The 24,854-nt window shown below is 42.4% G+C and overlaps 2 protein-coding genes across 2 annotated transcripts in view; one reads left to right on the forward strand and one right to left on the reverse strand.

Annotated features, from left to right (window-relative positions):
* Positions 1-8,259, reverse strand: part of enpp4 (ectonucleotide pyrophosphatase/phosphodiesterase 4) — a 105,097-nt gene extending 96,838 nt beyond the window's left edge. The window contains exon 1 of the mRNA XM_059981618.1: positions 8,110-8,259. The gene's annotated coding sequence lies outside the window, so the exon portion shown is untranslated. The remainder of the gene's footprint in view (positions 1-8,109) is intronic.
* Positions 8,260-12,440: 4,181 nt separating this feature from the next.
* Positions 12,441-24,854, forward strand: part of LOC132400551 (chloride intracellular channel protein 5-like) — a 130,374-nt gene continuing 117,960 nt past the window's right edge. Inside the window, exon 1 of the mRNA XM_059981621.1 lies at positions 12,441-13,062. Coding sequence (XP_059837604.1) covers positions 12,679-13,062 — 384 coding nt within the window. The 5' untranslated portion in view covers positions 12,441-12,678. The remainder of the gene's footprint in view (positions 13,063-24,854) is intronic.

Here is a 24,854-nt window from a genome sequence, read left to right on the forward strand (position 1 = left end):
ACTTATGCCCCATCTGCTAGAAAAAATGGGATCTCCTAGTAGCCACCCATTTTAATTCTACTTCCCATTCCCATTCCAACATGCCAGTCCATGCCCTCCCCTACTACTGCGATGAAGCCACACCCAAGTTGTAGGAACAACACCTTATATTCTGTCTGGGTAACCTCCAACCTGATGGTATGAACATCGATTTCACGAACTTTGGGTAATGCCTCCCTTTCTCCTTCACCACTCCCCATTCTCATTTGCCTCTCTCACTTTATCTCCTTCCCTGCCCATTACCTCTCTCTGTTGCTTCTTCCCCTTCCCTTTCTTCCATGGCTTTCTGTCTTTTCATATCAGCTCCTCCCTTCTCCAGCCTTTTATCTTTTTCACCAATCGACACCCCCTCCTCCTCTCCTGGTTTCACCCATCACTCACTACCTAGTATTTCTTCCTCCTCTACCTCCACCTTCTTACTCTGACTTCTCATCTTCTTTCTCGAGTCCTGCTGAAGGGTCTCAGCATGAAACATCGACTGTTTAAACTTTTCCATAGATGCTGCCTGGCCTGCTGAGTTCCTCCAGCATTTTGTGTGTGCTGCTTTAAGACTCAGTAGTGGTAACCAAGAAACCACAGGATTTCGTTTGGTAATGTCTTAATGGTTGAGGGATTTATTCATGAACTCTGTGATAATTTGACAGTACTGTGGATATGTCTGTGACCCTGTGGCTGTCCATTAAAACTTTACGGTAAAGAGGGGTTTTCATGCTTTACCTGAACATTTTGGTTCTTCTTTGCACACCTCTTCAGGTATGATGGCCAATTCCGTTGTAAATGTGATTTCTCCCCACGTTCTGATATTTTACATTGATCAATCCATTTTTATAATGATTAACAGGATAATTTCCTAATTAGTAAGGTGCTGAACTCATAGATAGTGGGACAACAGGATAAAGACATAGTTCAATTTTAACTTGTAGTATTCATCTGTCACTTGCAGTTCTTCACACAAAATTTGTAACACTTCCATTTAGAATTTCATCCTATATTCCTTATGATGTGATAAATAACAGTGCATGCGTTTGTCTGGAAAATCACTTCAAGCACACAAGAAAAATAGATGATTGGAATGCTTTAAAGACTGAAAATGATAAATATTTATTGTCGTTAAAATGTCATCCATGTACTTGAGTAGAGTGTGCAATTGTAAATCTATGAAACATGACCAAAATTCTGTACTAATGATCAGGTTCAAGTTTATTGTCATCTGTCATTGTCATACAACCAAGCAAGACAACGTTCTTCTGGACCATGGTGTACCCCCAAGGCATATATCACACAAAGCATATAAAACAAAATATTGCCATAAATAAATTAATAAAATGTAAGTCAAAAATGCATGTAGTGTGCAGCACAGACGAACAGTAAACTCCTAGTGACAACGTCAGTGGTACAGGGTATTCACTAATCACACAGCGTGAAGGAAGAAGCTTTACATACTGTATATGGATACACCCAAATGGAACAATGGTGCATCCACAAAACATATATCACACACAGCACATGAACCAAAATGTTATCATAAATAAATTAATAAATCATAATTCAAAATGCAAGTAATGCACAGCACAGGTAAACAGTAAATAATAAACAGTAAACAGCTCACTGTCCTAGTGACGAGACTGAGGTGATGGCAGTGTAGTCATGTATCCAGAGATACTGGCCACGTGACAGACACACTGCCACCTGGCTGGTCGGAGGACACACCACATGCCAATCAACATTTGTTCCCTCCCAACTAATCAATGCACATCTAAATTATTGGTCACCTTAATTGGATTATCTTGCCCAGCCCCATGCTATAAAAGGTGAGACTTGGCCCTGGCTTGCTCTCTCTTACAGACCACCTCATTGAAGGTATGTGCATTGATTTATGTTTGGGAAAGTCTATCATTTGTCCTGGTAAGGGAGCCGCAGCTATCCAAGGTCAAGGGGGATAGCTGTCGTAGTGCTTTTCCCTTGTTCTTTGTATGTGTAACTGTACCTTGTCCACACACCACTTTCTGTGTATTGTACAGCCGACTCGACCTTCCCCACACGTGTTAACCTTAAGTGTTTTTTGTTAGAATATTGTAGTTGCTTGTGTTGACCTGACTTCCCCTTGTAAACAAATTCCTTATTATTAAAACTGTGTGTCCAGGCCTCTACTGTTGAGACTCAAAGAACCAGTTATTTTCCATCACAACAAGTCATTAGTTTCACAGCTTGAAGGAAGAAGCTGTTACCTAGTCTGGCATTCCTAGTCCTGATACTGTGGCATCTCCTTCCTTATGGTAGTGGGCCAAAGAGATTGTGGGATGGGTGTTAGGGATCCTCATATACAACAATCCCAGTAAATGTCATAAACAGGCGGAAGGGAGACCCTGGTGCCCCAGTGATCCTCTCAGTGGTTTTTACCATCCACTGTAGGGTCTCATGGTCTGATGCTTTGCAGCTTCTGTACTACACAATGATGGAGCCAGACAAGGCACACTTGATAGAAAGATATTAGAATGGTGACTGGCAGCTTTGCACACCTCACTCTCCTCAGAAAGTGTTCACACTGCTGTGCCTTCTTGACTAAAGAGGACACGTTTTACGCCCAGGTTAGATTGTCTGTTATGTGCACACCAAAGAATTCTGTGCACTTCATCCTCTCCACAGTAGAACCATTGATGTGCAATGGAGAGTGGACAAACTGTCCACGGTCATCTCTTTTGTCTTGTGTTACTCATCATTGTTGTTGATGAGGCCAATTACTGTAGTCAAGCAAGTCAAGTGAAGTTTATTGTTATTTAACTACATACATGTATATAACATGTATAATCATATTATATAGAAATGAGACAACGTTTCTCTGAACTGGGGCGTAAAGCACAGCAGTACACATAACACATAATAACTTATGAAGGTAAGGATAAAATGTACAGATGAATCACACATAAATAACAAACTAAAGTGCATGAATCTTAAATATTGTAAGATATGGAACAAATTAACCAGTGGCACTTTGAATACGATGTGGCAGGGAGTTCAGAAGCCTAATCAGCCTGGGAAAAGAAACAGATTTTCACCTTGACCGTTCTTGTTTTTATGCATTGTAGTCTCTGGCCTGATGGTAGTAAGTCAAAGAGGATGCTGGATGGATGGGTGGGATCCTTAATTTTAGGGCCCTCCATACACAGCTCTCCTGATAAGTGACCCCGGTTGATGGTAGGGAGACTCCTATGATCCTCAAAGTTCTCACAGTCCTTTGTAGAGACTTCAGGTCCGATGCTCAACTGCTCCCCTACCAGGTGGAGATACAACTTGACAGGACACTGTTAATAGTGTTCCTGTAAAATGCAGTTAAGATGGTGGAGTGGCAACCTAGCTTGCCTTAATCTTCTTAGGAAGTGGAGACACTGTTGTGGCTTCTTGTTCAGGGAGGTGATATTGAGGGACCAGGTGAGGTCATCCATGATGTGACGTACCAGGAACTTGATGCACTTAGCTCTCTACAGAGGAGCCATGTATTTGCAGAGGGGGATGGTTCGTCTGCACCTTCCTGAGGTCCACAGTGATTTCCTTTGTCTTCCCCACGTTCAGGCTCAGGTTGTTCACCAGCCGCTCCACTTCCTCTCTATACTCCGTCTTGTCATCATTCTTGATAAGGCCAACCACTGTTGTGTTATCAATGACATGGTTTGAGCTGGATCCTGTGACACAGTCATGAATCAGCAGTGTGACCAGCAGCGGGTTGAGCTCACAGCCTTGGGGAGCACCAGTGTTCAGTGTAATGTGGGACTAGAGACATCGCTGCCCACACGGACTGACTGTGGCCTCTCTGTTAAGAAGTCCAGTATCCAATTGCAGAGGGAGGTGTTGAGACCCAGTGAAGACAGTTTCCCCACCAGTTTCTGTCTATGATAGTGTTGAACATTGAACTGAAGTCTATAAACAGCAGTCTGGAAGATGAGTTCCCATTTTCCAGGTGGGACAGGATGGAGTGGAGGGCGGAGACTATCACATTATCAGTGGATCGATTTGAGTGATAAGCAAACTGGAAAGGGTCCAGTGTAGCTGGGAGAAAGGTTTTAATGACCAGCCACTCAAAGCATTTCATAATGGTTCCTGTTAATGCCAGCGGGCCATGATCATTTACTGTTACTGTTGCCTTCTTTGGCACTGGAATGCTGGTTGTCGCCTTGAAAACCAAGGGGACAACGGATTGTTCCAGAGAGATGTTGAATATATTCGTCAGCTGGGCTGTGCAGTCCTTCAGAACCCGACCTGGTATATTATCAGGCCCCGCAGCTTTGTGCGGTTGACTCCGGCCAGGGTCTTCCTCACCTCAGCTTCAGCCAGACGAAATATCTGCTCCCCTGCGGGGAGGGGTGCCTTTCTCACCAGCATTTTGCACATCAAACTGGGCTGAGAAGACATTCAGTCTCTTAGGGAGTGAAGCATCCAGATCGCTGACATGTGGGGCAGATTTGTAGTCTATAATCCTTTGAATTCCCTGCCACATGCTCCTTGTGTCTCTGGTATCGTACAAGTAGCTGTAAATTCTCTACGAAGGCTCCCATTTCATCTTCCTGGTGGAGCAGGAAAGCACGTTTCTTGCTTCCCTGAGAGCTGTCACATCTCTCGATCTAAAAGCAGCATCACAAACCCTCAGCTATGCATGGACCTCTAAGCCATGGCTTCTGATTTGCCCCACTCAGATATGTTTCATGATAGTAATATCCACAGTACATGTCTCTGTAACTAGTCACAGAATTCACATATTCCTCAATAGCCCCTGTTGACATTAATGGTCTGGGTTTGAGATGGTAAACAGCTTTAAGTTCCTTGGCATAAACATCAGAGGATTTCACATGGTCTGTACATTCCGGCTGTGTGGTGAAAAAGGCACAATAGTGCCTCTTACATCTCAGACAGTTGGACAAGTTTGGTATGGGCCCTCAAATCCTAATAACTTTCTATAGGGGCCCAACTGAGAGCATCCAGACTAGCTGCATCACTGCCTGGTACGGGAACTGTACCTCACTCAATCGCAGGACTCTGCAGGGAGTGGTGCGGACAGCCCAGTGCATCTGTAGTTACAAGCTTCCCACTATCCAGGACATTTACAAAGACAGGAGTGTAAACATTGGGGATCATTGGGGACCTGAGTCACCCCAAACACAAACTGTTCCAGCTGCACCATCCGGGAAGCGGTACCGCAGCGTAAAAGCCTGGACCAACAGGCTTCAGGACAGCTTCTTCTGCTTAATTCATGCTGATGCAACTGTATTTCTATGTTATATTGCCTATCCTGTTGTACATAATATTTATTATAAATTGCAAATTGCACATTTAGTTAGAGATGTAACATTAAGATTTTTACTCCATGTATATGAAGGATGTAAGTAATAAAGTCAATTCAATTCTGATTTGTGTAAACACAGATAGCGCCACTGCGGGTCTTTCCTGAGATCACTGGATTCCTGTCAGCCCGAAACACATTGAAACCCTCCAGCCAGATGGCCACATCTGGTATGGCGTCCTGAAACCAAATTTCTGTGAAAAAGAGTGTGCAGATGTTCTTCTCTCACTGGTTCAGTCTCAGACGCGGGTAGTCCAGTTCATTTTCAACTGAATGGATGCTCGTCAGTAAGAATGAGAGGAGAGCTGGCCTGAAGGGCTTCGATCTAAGTCGATCCTGGAAATCCAGCGTGTTTTCCCCTTTTTCGTCTCCCTGTGCATCTCTTCCTACGGTGTTGCTCACGAGGTCTGCAGCTTGCAGTGGCATATGTAATAAGCCCAGGCTGCAGAGCTCCTCTCCAGTCCAACAGCTCACTAGCAAGGTGGAATTGCTGTGCACAGAATATTTAACAGCCAGCAGCATTTTCTGATCATAACTAAGATGTACAGGACATGGATGAACTATTACACCTGGAGACAAAGTGGTCACTGTGTCTGACTGTGTGCCATCTTTAAAAAGAGATGTACCATCAGCAAACTTGAATCCCATTGGGATTCCAACGTCCAAGCTCTGCCACCCAGTTGTAAACTGCTGAGTGGAAATCCTCATCCCGAAATCGTTGTAGTACTGCATAACAAAGTTCCTCACCTTAGCAGCAATCCATAGGAATACCATCGCAAACTGAATTGGGCCATGGGGAGCAGAACCATACGCATTTGCAAGATCAAGCCAAGCTACAGCCAGATTTCTTCTCAACCTTTTCGGTTCTTGGATGGTATGTCATATCATACAAGAATGTTCAAGGCATCTCGGGAAGCCTGGTATCCCTGCCTTCTGCACAGGTGTATTTACCAATCCATTCTTTATCACAAATGAAGATGCTCTTTCTGCTAGAATCCCAAACTTAATCTTCCTCTCTACGTTCAGGAGTGAAATTGGTCGGAACTGATTCAATGTAGTTGAATTCTCTTCCTTCAGGATGTATACTCCTTCAGCCTCACTCCATGGAAAAAGGAACACCTTGTCTCCACACCACCTTTAACAATCTCCACAAGTATTTCCTCAGCTCTTCACACTTCTTGAACACCTTGTACGGCACTCCATTAGGTCCTGGCACTGAACCTGACCTTGCCTTTCTGATGAACTGTTCAACTTCTGCCATTTTGGGTTTTGACAGATTGAACTTCGCTCCTGGCTCGGTAGGCTTCACAAATCCAGAAATGTCAAGCAAAATGTCTCCTGCTGTTTGTTAGAGTAAGTCTTGCCAGGTGATCCTCAAGTTCTTGTTGAGAAATGTTAAACTGCAGGCTCTTACTTTGTTCAAACAATTTCTTTGTGAACTGGTGCCTTCTCTCTCTTCATTCTCTTTATACGTTGTGACTCTGCACGACGGAGTGATGCTAACTTTAATCGAAGATGCTCCTGGAGATCAGCAAGCCCTGGCTTGTCACCCTCACTTGCTATCTTCCACCTCTGCCTCAATGATCTAAACTCTCTCCTCAACCTACCAATCTCCTTCTGGCATCTGCTTGGTGTCTGTGTAGGCTTGGCTTTCTTCAACTCAACCAAACCAAACCGGTACTTTCCAACATCGTAAATCATATCGCCCGTCACTTCCAACTTTCTCTTTGATGTTCCCACGAGAGTGTTCTCCAATATCATACTGATATACTCTTCAAACACACACCAAGCCTTCTCATCTGCCATTGCTGGCCACTTGATCTCTGCCACCTCACCACCGCCATCATGTGAAGGATCTACATGGGGACTGTGGTCTAAAACCTGACCTGGGTTATCTCTCGTCTGACCTGGAGTATGATGACTCTCTCCAGAGCGAATCGCTGTGACGTGGTTTACTCTTTGGAGCCAATTGAGTTAGGCCTTATTGTTGACCTGAAAGAGAAGACCAATGTATGTTTGCTTATGATGCTAGTGTGGGGCCAATGTGTATGATACCTGCCCAGTGCTTAGAGGTTCCTGCTATGGGATTTCTAAATCTCAGAAGCATATAGAAGAACAAGGATCAGTATCGGAAACTCTTGAGCTCCGCATTCATTAAGATGTTGAACATCAGGCGTTGTTGTTTTTAGAAGGCCAAAATACGTCTTGCCTCACAGAAGGTATTAATACATTTTAGGTCCAAATTCAGATTCATCCAAAGGTTTCAAAAGTACATTTAATGTCAGAGAAATGTATACAATATACATCCTGAACTACTTTTCTTTGCCCCCAAAGAATGAATGACAGTTGAATGTTAGAACCCCAAAGTCCCCTCCCTCCTGTGCTTAAGTGGCAACAAGCAAAGTCCCCCTCTCTCCCAACTGGCAAAAAAAGAAGCATTAGTACCCAGCACCCAGCACGCAAGCGTGAGCAAAGACAGACTTGTAGTACTCCAAAGACTACTTGTTCACCCAGTATTCGACATACCACAGGCTCTCTCTCCCCAAATAAGGGAGAAAGAGTTGTCTCCATTTCACAGCGAGAGGGGAGACATAACAAACAGCTCGCTGGTTTACAACGTTAGAAGTCCGTTGCGTCACTTTTTCTGAGCTCTGTGCCCAAAGATCTCGGGTCTCTGGGCACCCAGCCTTAGATCTTCCACCTCCCACGACACACCGACCTCCTGCCCGGACACTGACCTTCGATCTGCCTGTCTCCAGAGCCATGAGTTCTTGGCCCTCCAAAGGCAAGCTCAGCTCTTGGGCCAAGCCTCTGGTGTGCCAGTCGTGAAATCCCCAAGAGCGCTTCCCATTCCCGCAAACAACCATAGTCAGCATTTAACTCCAGGTCAGGGTCTTCAAAAGTACCCTGAAAGGGAAAAATAGAGGAATTGAAGATGGAAATACAGCTAATTTCAAAGAAGCAAGCAAGGGAGTCACTGTTAGGCACTATTAACCCTCCTAAGCTTTTTTATTACATATCTAACGGTGAAATTTGTCCTTTCCGTTAACAAACTACACATTCAAGGATGTGCTGGGGGCAGCCTGCAAATGTTGCTGCACACTCTGGTGTCAACATAGCTTTCAATAATATGTGCCTTTACTAAGAAATGACTCCAGAAATGCTGAAAGCAATCAGTTTTCTAGGATTCAGCTCTAGATCTTTTTTGCTGGAGGATAGTGTTGTACAGGGGGCAAATTGATAGTGGATATTTGTTTTACCCATTATGATGCTTTGGAGCTTGAGCTCCTGACATTCATTGTATGTATTCTGCAGTTCAATGAATGAGGTTGGGATGATCTTCGTTCTGGAGTGGAAGCAACAGAGTCTGAATGATTCCCTGCAAATCTTGAATATCAGCTACTTTTCAGTTGAAAGTAAATAAAAGCATTAGAGTGAGAAAGATGGAGAAGTGGGAAAAATACAGACTTACTTGAAAGTAGCTTTCACTAGTAATTGGGAAGTTATGGACCCATTACAACTTACATGCTGCCACAAATGTGAAAAAGAGACAAATTTTGACAGGTGGCCAAAAATGAGAAACTCTATAGACACTCTTGTGTTTTAAAAAAAATTCTATTTATTGCTGATCCCAAAATGCCCTTGAAAAGGTGGTGGTAAAGTGTCGTCTTAGAATTCTGCAGTTTTTCTAGTAAAAGTACACCCATAGTTCTGTTGGGTAGGGAGTTCTAAGGTTTAGACAGCAACAGAACTTCAAGTCGGGATCGTGTGTGAATTTGAAGAAAACCTGCAGGTAATGGTGTGTTCCCATCTTCCTACAACCCTTGTCCTTCCAGATGGTGGAGGGCATAGGTTTCAGATGTCCTGTTAAAGCAGTCTGGATTGCAACTGCACTGCATTGCATTGGTAAAACACACTGTAGCCACAATACACCTGTGGAAGAGGAAATGAACATATGGGTTGGTCAAAGGGGTGCCAGTGGTCACTGGCTACTTTGACCTGCATGATGTTCTGTATTGTGAGTGCCACAGCCACCATGCTGATAAAGATCATTATATCACACTCCTGACATGTGGTCTGTAGATGATGGGAGGATCATAGGGCGTGGGTTCCCAACATGAGATCCATGGACCGCTCGGTTAATGTAGAGTCCAGGGCTTAAGAAAGGATTCAGAATCCCTGCTTAGGACATCAGGACATGAGTCACTCACTCAGTATAACCACCTGCTTATGTAACCATATCAATGTAGATAGTTCATTTGGGTTTCTGGTCAATAGTGACCAGAACAGTGATGACGAAAGAATTTATGTTGGCAGTGCCATTGAATGACAAGGGTGGCATGGTAGCATAGTGGTTAGCACAATGTTTTGCTGTGCCAGAGATCACCGATCGGTGTTCAATTCCCGCCACGTCTGTAAGGAGTTTGCACATTCTCCCTGTGACTACGTTGGTTTCCTCTCGATGCTCCAGATCCCCACCCCCCACCCTGGGTTAGTTTTTGCCTTGTGGGCATGTTATGTTGGCTGCAGAAGTGTGGCAATACCTGTGGGCAGCCCCCAGCAAATCCTCGGTGTGTGTTGATGCAAAACAATGCATCTCACTGTTTTTCCATGCTTTGAAGTACATGTCATAAATAAAGCTAATCTTTAAATTTTTTAGTAGACTGTGTTTTTGGAGTTGGTAGTGCATGGCACTTTTGTGACCAAAAATTATTTGCTACCTGCCAGCCTTATCTGAATAGTTTCTAGATCTTACTACTTGTAGGCAGGAGCTACTTAGTTTGCTGATGAATTTCAGGTAGAATTTAATATTGTGTAATCAAGGTACAATGCAACAACAACCATCAATCTTTTTTGTGCATTTGGTATATTTTCACTCTGATGCCCACTGAATTTTACTAGAGATAAGAATCCACAAGTACTCTCATTCTCAACTCATCCATGGAATTTTTCCTCATAGGTTCAGGTTTGGACTGTGATGAGAACTGAAGCTAACTGATTTTGGGAAAATCCAAACTGGTCATCAGCAAGCAAATTACTGGCAAGGAAGAGCTGCTTGGTAGCACTGCGGACAAAAAGTTATAATAATTGAAAGTAGATTGTTTGGTGGTAATTAGCCATACTGCATTTGTCCTGCTTTTTGTAAAGAAGTCAATCCTGTGTAATTTTCCAAATTGTTGTGTAGATGCCAGCTTTGAAACTGGGGAGGAGCATCTTGGCTGGAGGCAAAGCAAGTTCTCGCCTGCAGGACTTCAGCACAAACACAAGTGATTCTACAGATGCTGGAAATCTTCAGCAAAACACACAAAATGCTGGAAGAAATCAGCAAGTCAGGCAGCATCTATGAATGGATAAACAGTCGACATTTCCGGTAAGACCCTTCATCAGGTCAGCGTCTTGGCCTGAAAGGTTGACTTTTTGACTTGCTGAGTTCCTCCGGCACTTTGACGGTGTTGCTCAAGATTTTCAGCATCTCGAGTATCTCTTGTGTTTATGATTTGCTGTTCCAGCCCTCATGAAGGGTTTTGGCCTGAAATGTTGACAATTTATTCCGCTCCATAAATACAGCATATAGAACATTACAGAATAGTACTGGTCCTTCGACCCACAATGTCATGTTGGCCTTTTAAGGTCAACCTTGCTCTATGTAGCCCTCCAATTTTCTATTATCCACATATCTAAGATTTTCTTAAATGCCTGTAATGCATCTGCCTCTACCATCAACTCAGCAGGGTGTTTCATGCACCCACTACTCTGTGTAAAGACCTTACATCTAACATCCCCCATACTTTCCTTGAATCACCTTAAAATTATGCCCCTTCATATTAGCAATTCCCCTACCCCCTTGGAAAAGATATCTGGTTATCCACTCGATCTATGCCTCTTATTATCTTGTACACCTCTATTGAGTCACCTCTCATCCTCTGTCGCTCCAAAGGGAAATGCCCTAGTTTGCTCAGTCTATATTTGTAAGACATGCTCTTGAGTCTCTAGGCACTATCCTGGTAAATCTCTTCTGCGCCCTCTCTGAAGCTTCCGCATCCAGAACTGAACACAATATTCCAAACGTGGTCCAACCAAGTAGCTGCAACATTACCTCATGGCTCTTGAACTCAATCCCATATGCTGTCTGTACCAACAGCTGGGATGTTGTCTAGTCTCATAGCCTTTGCTGTATTCATATTACACTCAAACTGTTTCTTGATAGCACATGGAGTAAATCGAAATGCCTGGAGAGAGGATTTTATGATGGTATAGATGGATCAATCTATTAGGCATTTCTGTAAGAATCTGGTTGTGAATGCTTCACCCTTTCGTTCAGGGGGATTTGGGCCAACCACGTCTGAAACAGAAAGGATAAAAAGGGCTGAGTGACCTGTTTCCCTGCTACGTACTGGGCATAGCCATAGTGAGGATGGATGCAAAAACGCTTTTGACAAAAGGAAGGTTAATATATGTGGCTCGTGTTGCTAAGTGTATTTCTTTCACTCCATCACAGTGAAGATGATCTTCACCACAGCGCTGAATGACAAAATCCATCTACAGCAGCTCTTTGGGGATTATCTCTTTAGTCACTGGGAAGAGCGATTGAGGACGACCGGGAAAGACTTTCCCTGTGAAGCGTCTGCCTCTCTCCTACAGATGAGCACAACAAAGTATCTCTAGACTGGGCACTGCACCCTTTTCAACTTCAATGCTAACAATCCTTAAAAGTTCGCCACTGCCTCAACTACTGATCTCTTCATTTCCTGTATCTGTCGGCGCCCTCTTTTTCCCAGTGTATGTAGCACCACCTTGGCACGATCCTGTTTATGCCTTAAAGGCAAGTTTCCTTTGTCCTGAAAGACTTCTGAAAAGTTTACCAGACACTTTTGGCACGACGTGAACAGAGTCCCTTTAAGCACCGTGCAAAGCAACGAACCTGTGCGTTATGCGCAATTTACTGGCAAATCATCAGGTAATCCCGATAGCGGTTTATATTTCACCAAAGTAGTTAATGATTGATTGGGGGGAAAAGGCAATATATTTCATCTATATATATATACACATATATATATGGGACAAAATCAGTAACCTGCACAATTACATTAGTGTCGTTCTGGTCTCATTGCAGTTTGGGTGGTGTATACTCCGGGGTGTGAGTGCTCTAGCAGCCGGTGCAAGAGTTACCTCCTTGCTGCAGCCTTGATCAATCGCCGGAGGATATCCAGCTGGCCGCGCCCGGCGGCGCCATTTGTTGCTTGTTCACCTGAGCGAAGCCACTTCTTGAGAAAGAGTACTCACTCGCGTACATACACACACCTGCCATGGAGAACGGCTTGTCTGAGAACATCTACGAAACCCCCAATGAAAGCATGGAGCTGGAAGACGTCTACGAGAATTCGCCGCAGGTGCTCGGAGGGGAGGAAGCCGCCGTCTACGACGAGGTCGCCCGCCCCTCTTCGGATTCCCCGAGCCGCTCGCCCCCTTCCCCCTCCTCCTCAGCGGAGAGCGCAGAGCTGAACCACCACCACGACGGCACGGAGCAGGAGGCTGACCGGGACGAGGTGGACGAGCGGCACAGCTGCAGCCCCGACGCCCACAGCACACACCTGAATGGCAGCCCCAGCCCCAGCTCGAGTCCGAGCCCCGGCCCGGGCGACGGTGACCTGGTGCCGCAGCAGAATTTCGATATCTCCCTCTATGTCAGGGTAAGGATTTCTCTACCGCTGTCCGTTCTCGCCTTGCTGCCCCATACCCTTGAAAGCCCCCAACAACTTCCAGGTACGTTTCCCCGCCACTCAAAGTTGTGCTTACAAAATGGTATACAGTGCTCATAAGCATTATCCAGCTAAATGTAACCACCTCCCTTCTTTCTTAAAAATAAATGCCCGGGAGAGGTTGGCGGTCTTCCCACTTGTGGTGTTTGACTTTGCGTTGTGTGAGATGCAGTCGGGTGCGCTGTTTCACCCAGTACCGGGAGTACATACCCCGGTCGCGGTTGGGTCGAGAGCATCAGCGTATCCCGACAACATTGTGAATTCAAAATGTCGATGTTTAAACCTTGCAATACATGAAGGGCAGTTTCTGCCGTTTTCTATACCGGGTCCCCTTTATCTGCAAATTCTAACTCAGCTTGGTGCAGTGAAACAAGCCCATTGGTAAAAGCTCTGACCTGTTGAAAGGTATCAATCTGCACGTTGGTACAGCGAGTCTTATCACCAGGAGGGCTTTGTTGTACTTCGTGCACTTGCAATTAAATTGATTAATGGCTGTCTATTTGTTTTTTGATTGCTACTCTTAACTTTTACTGACTTTTTGTTTTCCACAATTGTGACAATCAATCATTCTGTGGAAACATCGGTTTTAAAAGAAACTTTAAATGTACGGACCTGAGTAATTCAGTACCGAGAACTGCTGTTTCAGCAGAAAAATTGAATGATCTTGCATCTATAAATGTGCGCAATTCCTTACTGTATTTGCATCTAATTGTACTGCCTCGATATGAGGCACTGTTTCCGTACATTTCATTCAACTATACTCTTTATGCAGCTCTCTTAATGTAGGTCTGATGAGGGTTGAATTCAAATTGCTGAATGTGAATAGAATGCAGAATGTTAAAGGTGGATTGCCTCTTCAATCTGCCAACATCTTTTTTAAAAAAATGATTGCAGGACTTTGTAATATTTTCTACTCTAAAAGAGGACAGCTCAGCATTTATGAAATATTTGATGGAGTGTTTAGTAATGTGATCAAAATTTTTGGAAAATTGTAACAAAATTGCAATGCTGGAATTTGGGGCTTTAATTATAATTGGGATTGTTCCATAGAATGATTTTCTGTGAAATGTTCTACTTAAAGGCAAGTTGCTCTTTTTCCATTTCTTTGAAACTGGATAGAATCTAATTCTGAAGATCAGTGCTCAAGCATTAAGGAAAAATGTGTATTTGGGTTAGTTTTTGTGCATTTTTTGATGGACACTTTGCACATTTTTCTCATACTCTTTATACATAAAGCCAAAGAATTGCAATGTCCAGAAAACACAACTTAATACCATATTATAGTTAAATCTTTTTAGCCTCTGGTATTTGCCTTGAGCATCAGCTCAGTCTATTAAAATTATCTGTGGCAATTTTAAAAGTACTATAACAGCAAGCCAAAAAAATTGGAGTGCTGACTTTTAAAATACTATGGTTGGGAGGACATTAAGGTAATCTTGGAGAATCTGATAACCTTTCGAGAGAGATGATCTGCCTGTGTTAAGGAGTGTCATCTGGTGAATTGAACTGGCTATTTCTTACATTCTTCACATACATGAGTAAAAATCTTTACGTTACGTCTTTGAATGTGCAATGTGCAAATTATAGTAATTTGTAATAAGTAGTACAGACAGATATACAACAGACTATTTTACTGAGTTTTTTTGGTGATCCATCAATTTGTTCTTTCAGTAATTTTTTTCATCATTGTTGATTGTTCAACTGGTAGGGATTAAGACTTGCATCATAGTTCAATCTATTAACCAAATTGTAGAAAATTGTCTTTTGGATTTAAAAGTATCGTAGGAAAATACATCATATATTAACAGCTCTCATCCCACAATTGTAATGTAAAAGCTATGAGCAACATTTGTGAAAGCTCAGTATGGCCAAACAGATATTGTTTGATGATGAAATATTTAATGTGTTAATCACTGCTCCACAATAATGCTTTCCCACTATGCCAAAATATCTCAACTGAGCTCTCAAATGACATATACAGTGATTGTAATGTTGTTCCTCTTGTCTATCGTTTGATCTTTGTTTCAACACTTGCTTTGCAAACACCAGAAAGTCTGCAGCTGCCAGAAATCGAAAGCAACACAAAATGCTGGAGGAACTCAGCAGGTCAGGCAGCATCTGTGGGGAAAAGTGTAAACAGTCAAGGTCTTGGGCCGAGACCCTTCTTCAGGACTGAGAAGGAAGGGGGAAGGTGCCAGAATAAAAAGGTGGAGTGAGGGGAAGGAGGCTAGATGAATGTGATAGGTGAAGACAGGTTGTGGGAACTTGCTTTTCTTTTTCAATCTTTTTATAGGGAACTTGCATTGTTTAGCTTTTTCTTTTATTTAGCGGACTCTTCTGTTGGGTCAGCCACCTTGTACAAAGGATTCCAGTTAATTGGAACATATCGGGATCAGTACATTTTGGCTCAATTAAGCAGCTGCCCTAATTAGCTGGTTTCAAGAAAATAGTTTTTTTAAAAAAACAAGACAAACTACCTTTTAACCGAGTACTAAATTATGCATTTAAATGAAAAGCATGGCAAATTAGAACACTACCAATAGTCCTACAGTACTATAAAATTGTATTAGTTCAGAATAGTTATCGATGGAGGAATTCATCCGGTGTACGTAATGATCAAAATCAGCACAGATACCTAGTACAGATAATGGACTCCATTCATACAATGCTGTTGGTGATTGTAGATTTCAAATCTTCATTTTCATTGAAGCATTCAAGATGATTCAAATTCTTCATAGTGCCTAACTTATTGAAGTAGTAAAATTGTTTCGTTTTCACTCCTCGTCATTCCTGGCATCTCCAAGCCTGAATGCTTGAAACCACGATGAGCAAAACATTTCTGAATTTGTCTTGCGCTTTTCTTTTCTCGCCAACTATCAGTGACAAGAATCACTGCGTTTTGAACACAAACACACGCAGTTTGCCCTAAGCGAGGTGTAGCATCTAATGAACACACAAGTGCACACAACTGATGCTTGTTAGAACCTGTTCAGCACATCTTCTCCCACAATTAAGCAACATAGTATTCCAGATAAAGGAAAGGAATCTTAATTAAGGATGAGATCAGAGCGATTGTGAGAGATGATATATGAGCTATGGAGCAGAATATTGAGTCCATCTGGGTAGAGATTAAGAATAGTAAAGGGGGGGAAAAATCACTGGTGGGAGTTGTCTATAGGCTACCTAATAAAAATATTGCAGAGGCAATTAACCAAGAAATAGCTGAGGCTTATAAAAATGGAATACAGTTGTCCTGGAGGGTTTTTAACTTGCACATTGGGTGAATCAGGTTGGTCAAGGAAGTCATTGAATGCACCCATTATGGCTTTCTTGAGTAGCATGTTAGTGAACCTACAAGGGAAAATGCTATCTTGGATCTGGTCCTGTGCAATGAGTCAGGTAAGATTAACGATCTTGTAGTCAGGGATCCTCTTCGAGGATGTAACCAGGAAGTTAGACAAGGGAGATCCAGTGGATGTAGTGTACCTTGATTTTCAGAAGGCGTTTGATAAGATCCCACATAGGAGATTGGTGGGTAAAATCAAAGCTCATGGCACTGGGGGGAAGATATTGACATGGATAGAAAACTGGTTGGCAGATAGAAAGCAAAGGGTAGTGATGAATGGGTGTTTCTTGGAATGGCAGGTGGTGACTAGTGGGGTGCCACAGGGCACGGTATTGGGACCACAGCTGTTTACGATTTATGTCAACAATTTAGATGAAGGCATTGAGAATAACATCATCAAGTTTGCTGATGATACTAAGCTGGGTGGCAGTGTGACATGTGATGAGGATGTTGGGAGAATTCAGGGTGACTTGGATAGGCTGGGTGAGTGGGCAGATACTTGGCAGATGACATTTAATGTGAATAAGTGTGAGGTTATCCACTTTGGGAGTAAGAACAGGAAGGCAGATTATTATCTGAACTGTGTAAAGTTAGGTAAGGGAGAAATACAAAGAGATCTCGGAGTCCTTGTTCATCAGTCACTGAAGGTGAATGAACAAGTGCAGCAGGCAGTGAAGAAGGCTAATGGAATGTTGGCCTTTATTACAAAGGGAATTGAGTACAAGAGCAAGGAAATCCTTTTGCATTTGTACAGGGCCTTGGTGAGACCACACCTGGAGTATTGTGTACAGTTTTGGTCTCCAGGGTTAAGGAAGGACATCCTGGCTGTAGAGGAAGTGCAGCGTAGATTCACGAGGTTAATTCCTGGGATGTCCAGACTGTCTTACGCAGAGAGGTTAGAGAGACTGGGCTTGTACATGCTGGAATTAAGGAGATTGAGAGGGGATCTGATTGCAACATATAAAATTATTAAGGGGTTGGACAAGATAGAGGCAGGAAATATGTTCCAGATGCTGGGAGAGTCCAGTACCAGAGGGCATGGTTTGAGAATAAGGGGTAGGTCATTTAGGACAGAGTTAAGGAAAAACCTCTTCTCCCAGAGAGTTGTGGGGGTCTGAAATGCATTGCCTCGGAAGACAGTGGAGGCCAATTCTCTGGATGCTTTCAAGAAGGAGCTAGATAGGTATCTTATGGATAGGGGAATCGAGGGATATGGGGACAAGGCAGGAACCGGGTATTGATAGTAGATGATCAGCCATGATCTCAAAATGGTGGTGCAGGCTTGAAGGGCCGGATGGTCTACTTCTGCACCTATTGTCTCTTGGAATTTCCTTGGAAAGAGTGATCATAGTATGATTGAATTTTGCATACAGATAGAGGATGAAATAGTTAGATCTAAAACTAGTGTACAGTATTATGCTTGAACAAGGGAGACTACAACAGGATGAGAAAGGAATTGGCTAATGTGGATTGGGAGCACAGGCTATTTGGTAGAACAGTTGAGGAACAGTGAAATACTTTCAAAGAGATTTTTCGCAGTGCTCATCAAAAGCATATTCCAGTCAAAAGTGAGGACAGTAAGTCTGGGGAGAGCCAGCCTTGGATAACTAAGGAAATAAAAGATGATTTCAAATTGAAAGCTCGTGTTCAAAGTCGCAAAGAGTAGTGGGAGACTGGAGGATTGGGAAAACTTTAAAAAGTAACCAAGAACAACTAAACCAGAAATGAGGAAAAGGAAGATAGAGTATGAAAGTAAATTAGCACAAAATATGAAAACAGCAAAAGTTTTTAATAAATATATACAGTGGATGAGGGTGGTTAAAGTCAACGTAGGTCCCTTGGAAGACAAGAATGGGAAAATGATATTGGGTGATAAGGAAATGACTGAGGCATTGAACAACTATTTTGTGTCTGTCTTCATGGTGGACACGTCTAATATGCCAAAGATGGATGTTACGGATGAAATGAGAGATGAGGACCTCAGTAAAATCACTGTCATTAAAAAGATGGTGATGAGCAAACTAGAGGGCCTGAAGGTAGATAAGTCCCCTGCTCCTGATGGGATGCATCCCAGTGTGCTGAGGGAATTGGCGGTGGTTATAGTAGATGTGTTGGTAATCATTTACCAAAATTCTCTAGACTCTGGGCATATCCTGATGGATTGGGAGACAGAAAATGTCACACCACTTTTTTTAAAAAGGATGTAGGCAAAAGACAGGCAACCAACTATAGGCCAGTTAGCTTAACATCTGTATTCGGGAAAATGCTTGAAGCTGTCATTAAAGAAGAAATAGTGAAACGTTTAGAAAAGTGGTTCCATTAGAGTCAGACAAAGCATGGATTTAAAAAGGGCAGGTCCTGTTTGACAAACTTACTGGAGCTCTTTGAGGACATAATGAGTGCAGTGGATAGAGGGGAACAGATGGATGTCGTCTGCTTGGATTTTCAGAAGGCGTACGGTAAGGTGCGCACAAGAGACTTATAAATACTATAAGATATGGATGCATGGAGCCAGAGGAAGTGTATTGGCATGGTTAGTGGATTGGATAACCAATAGAAGGCAGAGAGTTGGTATAAATGGGCATTTCTCAATTAGCAGTCAATGGTGAGTGGGGTGCTTGGCCTGCAGCTGTTTACCATTTACATGATGATTTGGAAGAGGGGACTGAATGTAGCATAGCAAAATTTGCTGATGCTAAACTAAGTGGAAAAGCAAATTGTACAGAGAATGTGGAGAGTCTGCAAAGGGATATAGATAGGTTAACATATGGCAGATGGAATGCAATGTTGGTAAACGTTGGTAAATGTGAGATCATCCACTTTGGAAGGAATAATAGAAAAGCAGATTATTATTTAAATGGTGAAAGATTGCAGCATGCTGTTGTGCAGAGGGACTTGGGAGTGCTTGTGCATGAATTGCATAAAGTTTGTTTGCAGGTACAACAGGTTATTAAGAAGGCAATTGGAATATTGGCTTTCATTGCTAGAGGGATTGAATTCGAGAGCAGGAAAGTCGTGCTGCAACTGTACAGTATACTGGTGAGGCTGCACCTGGAGTACTGTGTGCAGTTCTGGTCTCATACTTGAGGAATGATATACTAGCTTTGGAGGCAGTGCAGAGGAGGTTCACAAGGTTGATTCCAGGGAGGAAGGGGTTAACCTGTGAAGAGAGATTGAGTCGCCTGGGGCTATACTCTCTAGAATTCAGAAGAATGAGAAGGGATCTTAAGCATACAAAATTTTGAATGGGATAGATAAGAGAAGTAGGAAAGTTATTTCCATTGGTAGGTGAGACTAGAACTGACATTGCCTCAAGATTCAGGGGAAAAGATTTGGGACAGAGATGAGGAAAATGTGTTTTTTCCCAGGGAGTGGTGAATCTGGAATTCTCTGCCCAGGGAAGCAGTTGAAGCTACTTCACTAAATGTATTTAAGATACAATTATATAAATTTTACATAGTAGGGGAATTGAGCGTTATGAGAAAAAGGCAGGTAGATGGAGCTGAGTTTACAGACAGATTATCCATGATCTTACTGAATGGTGGGGCTGGCTTGATGGGCCAGATGGCCTACTCCTACTCCTATTTCTTATGTTTTTATGAATCTCGGCAATATTCCTGATTAGCTTTTGTTCTTTAAGAGTTGTCCCAAATAAGCAGCTACTCCAAGTTACTGATGGCTCAATTAACTGGAATCCACTGTATTCTGAAGCTTCTCTGCTATAATTCTCCACCCATGTCAATTCTTACAGTCTGTTGGAAAGTTAAAGCTTATATCCTGTTCTAGATCTGTAAATTCCACCAGTTAAATATACACAGACCAAAGTCACAATTTCACCTGTTAGTTTCAGCCACACATTCCTCTTGCTGATTCCATCTGCTTCTCTATCCAATCTCTTGATCTAATTGAATGGTTGCAGACTGATATACTGATGAATACCTGATGCAATATTATGTCCATCACTTGCCTTCTCACCAGTATTTGGTTTTGCGTACATCTAAAATAGTGCATTTTTGTCACCATCACCTTCGGACATCTAGTGCTTAAACCCACCAGCTAAGCCATTTTCCCCTTGTGTCCCACTCTTATTACTCCTTCAGCATGGTGATTGGGTCTCATTTTGTAATATTTATGAAGGCAAGCTTGTGACAGTAATGAGGTTTGTTACAAATGTCTCAATCACATTTCCAGTTAGTTGGTTGCTTATTTAAGTAGAAGTATATTTGTTTTCTTTTTGTCTTCCAAGTCACTGTTATACAACTTTTCTCTTTTGATCTATCCTCTCATGGTCTATTGCTGAGCATGCATCGCAGGCAACTGCAGCCATGATTCCTTCTTCAATACTTGGTCTCCCATGTGGGCCAGGTTTTTTTTCTGGAGGGTCTTGTTTCACTCTTGCTCTTAGTTTGCTTTTCTGGTAAAGTAATAGTATTCTGCTTTTGCTTACAAAATTTTATGTCTTTGCTTTGCGTGGCCTCAGCAATAACAGGATGGAGCTGTTGATTTTCTGGCTGGTACCAAACGTTATTTTTATCCAATGTTCAAGTCATGAATTAAAAATTTCAAATATTATTCCCAAAACATATTTGAAAAGAAAGTTCTGTTAAATATAGTAGTGAAGAAACAACTTTGCACCTTGTGCAGAAAGAAGTATTTTTAGGAAATTCATATTTTTAAAAATATGGTTTAATGGTTTCTTTGGTTTTGTATTTGGTGTGTTTTTTTTATTGTTCCTATCCCTTTGCTGATTGGGGGGGGGGGGGGGGGTTGTAATTCCTAAGTTGAAGCCTCGTGGTTTGGAAATGAATTACACATTAATACAAATGAGTGTGTCTTTTAAGGGATTACAGAATATGCACTGAAACGAAGCGAAGTTGAATGATTCTTGTTAGCACTTTGATTTTCTTCTCTATTGGACAGCAAAGCCAATACTGTGAACTGCTGCTGCTAAGTTAACAAATTTCATGACACATGCCGGAGATAATAAACCCAATTCTGATTCTAAGAAATTGATCCATTCATAAAATATTGCATTTTATGTAACACACTAACTAAATCTCTTCTCTGTTCTCCCTTTTCAAAAAGATCACCAGCTTGGCTAATTTCTTAAAGTTCTCCAACATTAGCACTGTTCTTGTAAGTCTCCTTTACACTTTTTCCAGTACATAAGTAAAATTTCTGCAATAAGATTACACCAATTGTTAATACTCCAGCTGTGGTCAAACAAGTCTAAACTTGTCTATGCTTCTAAATTGACCACTTAGTTCTTGAAGTCTTGTTCTGGTGAATCAAGGTAAGTGATTGATAAGCCTTTTATTTTGGCTTTACTTCCTGTCCTGCTTCTTGGAATCTACAATATATTCCATTGTGCTTCTACCCTTCTCAACACCTCTCCTGCTTCATTTAAAAATGAACTATGTGGCCTCATCACTATATCCAATCAATAATGCCTTGCACTGCCATCATGTACCTTGTTAACAAGCTTTTTTGTAGATCATTCCCAGAAAATAATACAGCTCAAACAGGAGAAAATTTTGGCTGAAGGATGAGGGTTAATAGATTTCTTCCAAAAACTTGCCTCACTCTGTGGTGGATAACAGAGTCAAGCAGCTGTCATGCTAGGTGCTTTCAATATTTGTAAGCCATATAAACTTAAATGTTAGTAAAACTTTTAGTTATCTAGATATCACTGGTGGTTTATCCACATCGTCTACAATTTGCAAAGTTCAGGCTCTTCCAGCATACTCGAATGAGGGTCATTTGTGATGTTGACCTTTTACCAACTACTATCTTGTGGATAATTTCAGTGAAAAGGTTAGCAATAAAATTGTGCAAATAAGTAACCTCAGTGTTGAAGTGCAAGGAAAGTGGACTTTGGAGGAAAAGAGATTAGAAGGTGTCCAGAAGCTTTCTTAAGAGGTACAATTTCAAGAGTGAAATAAGTGTGGGAAAGAATTTCAGCAAATGGAGCCTTGTTACAGAAAACAAAGTTTAAATCATGATTTTGCAAAGGGTTTGGATGCTGAGGGTGGTTTCCATAAGATATAGGAGCAGATTTGGGCCATTCAGTCTATTGTGTTTGCCCTACCATTGGCTGTGTTTTTTGTCAACCTCATTAGTCATTGACTAATCTGTTGGAGTTTTTTTGAGGGTGTAACAAGGATGTTAGATGAGGGTAAGCCAGTAGATGTTGTATACCTAGATTTTCAGAAGGCATTCGATAAGGTGCCACATAGGAGATTGGTGAGTAAAATCAGAGCTCATGGCATTGGGGGCAGGGTTTCAACATGGATAGAAAACTGGTTGGCAGATAGAAAGCAAAGGGTAGCAGTGAATGGGTGTTTCTCAGACTGGCTGGAGGTGACTAGTGGGGTACCACAGGGCTCTGTATTGGGACCACAGCTCTTTACGATTTATGTCAATGATTTAGATGAGGGCATTGAAAACTATATCAGCAAGTTTGCTGACGATACTAAACTGGGTGGCAGTGTGACATGCGAAGAGGACGTTAGGAGAATATAGGGAGACTTGGATAGGCTGAGTGAGTGGGCAGATACTTGGCAGATGTCATTCAATGTGAATAAATGTGAAGTTATCCACTTTGGAAGCAGGAACAAGAGGGCAGAGTATTGTCTGAACGGTGTTGAGTTAGGTAAGGGAGAAATGCAAAGAGACCTAGGAGTCCTAGTTCACCAGTCAATGAAGGTGAATGAGCAAGTGCAACAGGCAGTGAAGAGGGCAAATGGAATGTTGGCCTTTGTTACAAGGGGAATTGAATACAAGAGCAAGGATGTTCTTTTGCATTTGTACAGGGCCCTTGTGAGACCACACCTGGAATATTGTGTACAGTTTTGGTCTGCAGGTTTAAGGAAGGACATTCTGGCAATTGAGGAAGTGCAGCGTAGATTCACTAGGTTGATTCCTGGGATGGCAGGGCTGTCTTACGCAGAGAGATTGGGCTTGTACACACGGGAATTGAGGAGATTGACAGGGGATCTGATTGAAACGTTTAAGATAATTAAAGGATTTGATAGGATTGAGGCAGGAAATATGTTCCAGATGTTGGGAGAGTCCAGTACCAGAGGGCATGGATTGAGAATAAGAGGTCAGTTATTTAAAACAGAGTTGAGGAAGAGCTTCTTCCAGAGTTGTGGAGGTGTGGAATGCACTGCCTCGGAAGACGGTGGAGGCCAATTCTCTGGATGCTTTCAAGAAGGAGCTGGATAGATATCTGATGGATAGGGGAATCAAGGGATATGGGGACAAGGCAGGGACTGGGTATTGATAGTGAATGATCAGCCATGATCTCAGAATGGCGGTGCAGACTCGAGGGGCAGAATGGTCTACTTCTGCACCTATTGTCTATTCTTTCTCCTTGTCTTTGTAACCTTCAATTCCCTGAAGGGAATTTTCAGCCACAATCAAATCATTGACTTTTAATACACACATATAAAGCTTGGTATTCATGGGGGGTTGGGCCGAGATGAGCCATATTATGTAGGTCAGCAAGAACAGAGATGTTGGGTGAACAGGACTTGGAGTAAGATGTTATTTCATAGTTTGGGTGAGTTTAAGGTTCAGAGTACATGTATGTCACCATATACAACCCTGAGATTCATTTCCTTGCAGGCGTACTCAGTGAATGTGTATGTCTGCCCTTAACTCCTGATGGAGGAGTTGGGGCACTGTCATGACAAGCTTTTTGGACTGATCTTTTTGGTGATTGCTTATCATATGGCGTGTCTTGGGCATCTGAAACCTGGCGGACCCCATCCCTCCAGGTTTTTTGGAGCTGGCTGGATTCGAACTCGGGAGCCTTCGCTCCGAAGTCTGGCGCTGATGCCACTACGCCACCAGCCAGCCTAGTTAGAAAATCCAAGAACCAAAATCCATGAAAGACCACACCTAAGCAACCAATGTGCAAAAGACAGCAAATCGTTTCTGAACCAAAGCACAATCTGTGATCCACTTGAACTTTGCATTTGCTTGTTCTCCCGTTCCATAACCATAAATCACTTGCACACAGGCTCTGCTGATTATTTTGCACTTTGGACTTCTATGTGAAACTGCCTGTAAAACCCATTTTATTGAATAACCTGCATGAACTCAAAATTTGAGAAATTGGGTAGCAGAGTTCACAGCTCCATTCATAGTTTATAGAAAGAGTTAAGTTTCACGTGTGCAGTTTAATTCAGCATCTGTCATGCTAATTAACCGAAAGCAAGCGATTGTTCAAAGTTCTCCTTGGTTTTATTGCCAATAAATTTCCTTGATTATGCTGAAACATTACTGCTGTATAGCTGAAATAGTATGTTTACTGCAAAAACTCCCATCCCAGTGTTCTTTCAGGAGCTGCTGAAGTACTTAAGTTAACAGG

The sequence above is a fragment of the Hypanus sabinus genome, chromosome 10 (assembly GCF_030144855.1).
Source record: "Hypanus sabinus isolate sHypSab1 chromosome 10, sHypSab1.hap1, whole genome shotgun sequence".
In the NCBI taxonomy this organism is placed as follows: Eukaryota; Metazoa; Chordata; class Chondrichthyes; order Myliobatiformes; family Dasyatidae; genus Hypanus; species Hypanus sabinus.